Raw genomic sequence first — 1,341 nt, 5'->3', positions numbered from 1 at the left:
TTCGGGTTAATGCCACGGTTTGTCGACCGCAACTGAATGGAAGGCCAGACTCTGGCGTTGGGCGCACACTTACAAGTCAATTTTGGTTGCCAATGCTCGTCGACCTTCGACCATCCGCCCCAGGGGTAGGGACGACCATGCAGATGTCATCCTTCCACACGCAGAAGGCGGAAATGGCTCTATTCAGCCTTGCCTCCTTCCATTAGTAAAATTCTCACAATATCATTTTCATAATACAGAATGGATTTTTAGTCCGCGACTATTCGCTGCTGCTCCAGCGCCGCCCGCCGCCGCAGTTCGCCCGCGGCCAGAGAATGGAGTTCATCCGCTCGCCGAACAGGTAGTAGGCGAAGGCCAGGACCACGATCACCGCGAAGAAGACGAGTCGCACGGGTCCGGCTAGGGCGCCCAGAAAGGGATACGCCCAGACGCCGGTCCTCAGCCAGACGTAGTGAATCCAGGCCAGATAGGCCACCAGGAAGGCGCCCAGGCCGGCCAGGCCCTTGCTGCGCGCCGGGTAGCGGTGCTGCGTGACGCAGAGCTCGACGAGGGCGTAGACCACGACGATCGTGTGCATCGTTTGGTTCAGCCAGACGGGGTAGATGAGGTCCAGCAGGCCGGGGTAGATAGACTCCCGATCGATGGCATAGAGCGTCCAGAAGGTCAGGCTCACGGTCAGGGCCAGGGGCACCACAAAGCTGGCCAGCATGTAGTCGCGCAGCAGCTTCAGTCGCCGGACCCGGACGACGTCGTAGGCCAGGGCCAGGCTGTAGTACGTGAACTGCAGCAGGCCGCACAGGAAGGTCATGTACTTCAGCTTGCCCCCAATCGGCGCCTCCAGGCCCATCTCCACCGCCAGCGGGGGCAGCTGCGCGTACACGTAGTCGTAGTAGGTGGCGTACCCGAGGTGCGTGGAGGCTGCGAGGTGCAGCAGCAGCCGCGTCTTGTACGCGTTGGCAAAAACGTTGCCTCTCTCCATCGGTTCTGCGACTGGCCCTTGCATTGCCTCTGCCACGGCCACTAATGGCGCTAATACGTACTGCAATTGGTCTGAAAGGCCTATTAGTCACGCCGCAACGATTGGCAAAGACCCACTAGAAACTGGGGCCTGTACACTCGTTAAGACAATCAAAACAGATCCAAGGAACTATGTATATCCCGGCACTAGCACAATCTCCCGTCGGCTATTCCCGCCCTCGATTGGCGAGGAAAATATTTGCGGTACGTCCTTGGTCACAGCTGATGTGTACTCACATTTCAACGCCAGATGTCGGCGGTACCCGTGTCCGGCGGCAGGGATGGCCGGGGATGGCCATGGAGGAGGGTAGGGGAAAGGTCAAC

General features: G+C 59.3%; 1 protein-coding gene across 1 annotated transcript; it reads right to left on the bottom strand.

The window, feature by feature from the left end:
- Nucleotides 1-222: 222 nt before the first annotated feature.
- LOC4813224 (androgen-induced gene 1 protein) lies at nucleotides 223-1,012 on the bottom strand. The gene has a single exon (XM_001353882.4). The coding sequence runs from the start codon at nucleotides 1,001-1,003 to the stop codon at nucleotides 260-262; it is 744 nt and encodes a 247-aa protein (XP_001353918.4). The 5' UTR covers nucleotides 1,004-1,012; the 3' UTR covers nucleotides 223-259.
- Between the last annotated feature and the right edge of the window lie 329 nt (nucleotides 1,013-1,341).

Source organism: Drosophila pseudoobscura, chromosome X (genome assembly GCF_009870125.1).
Source record: "Drosophila pseudoobscura strain MV-25-SWS-2005 chromosome X, UCI_Dpse_MV25, whole genome shotgun sequence".
Lineage (NCBI taxonomy): Eukaryota > Metazoa > Arthropoda > Insecta > Diptera > Drosophilidae > Drosophila > Drosophila pseudoobscura.
This window is presented reverse-complemented; position numbering and strand designations above follow the sequence as displayed.

What these genes read in the sequence shown, in the direction of transcription:
- LOC4813224 (XM_001353882.4), bottom strand. Translation starts at nt 1,003, where the DNA reads ATGCAAGGGCCAGTCGCAGAACCGATGGAGAGAGGCAACGTTTTTGCC.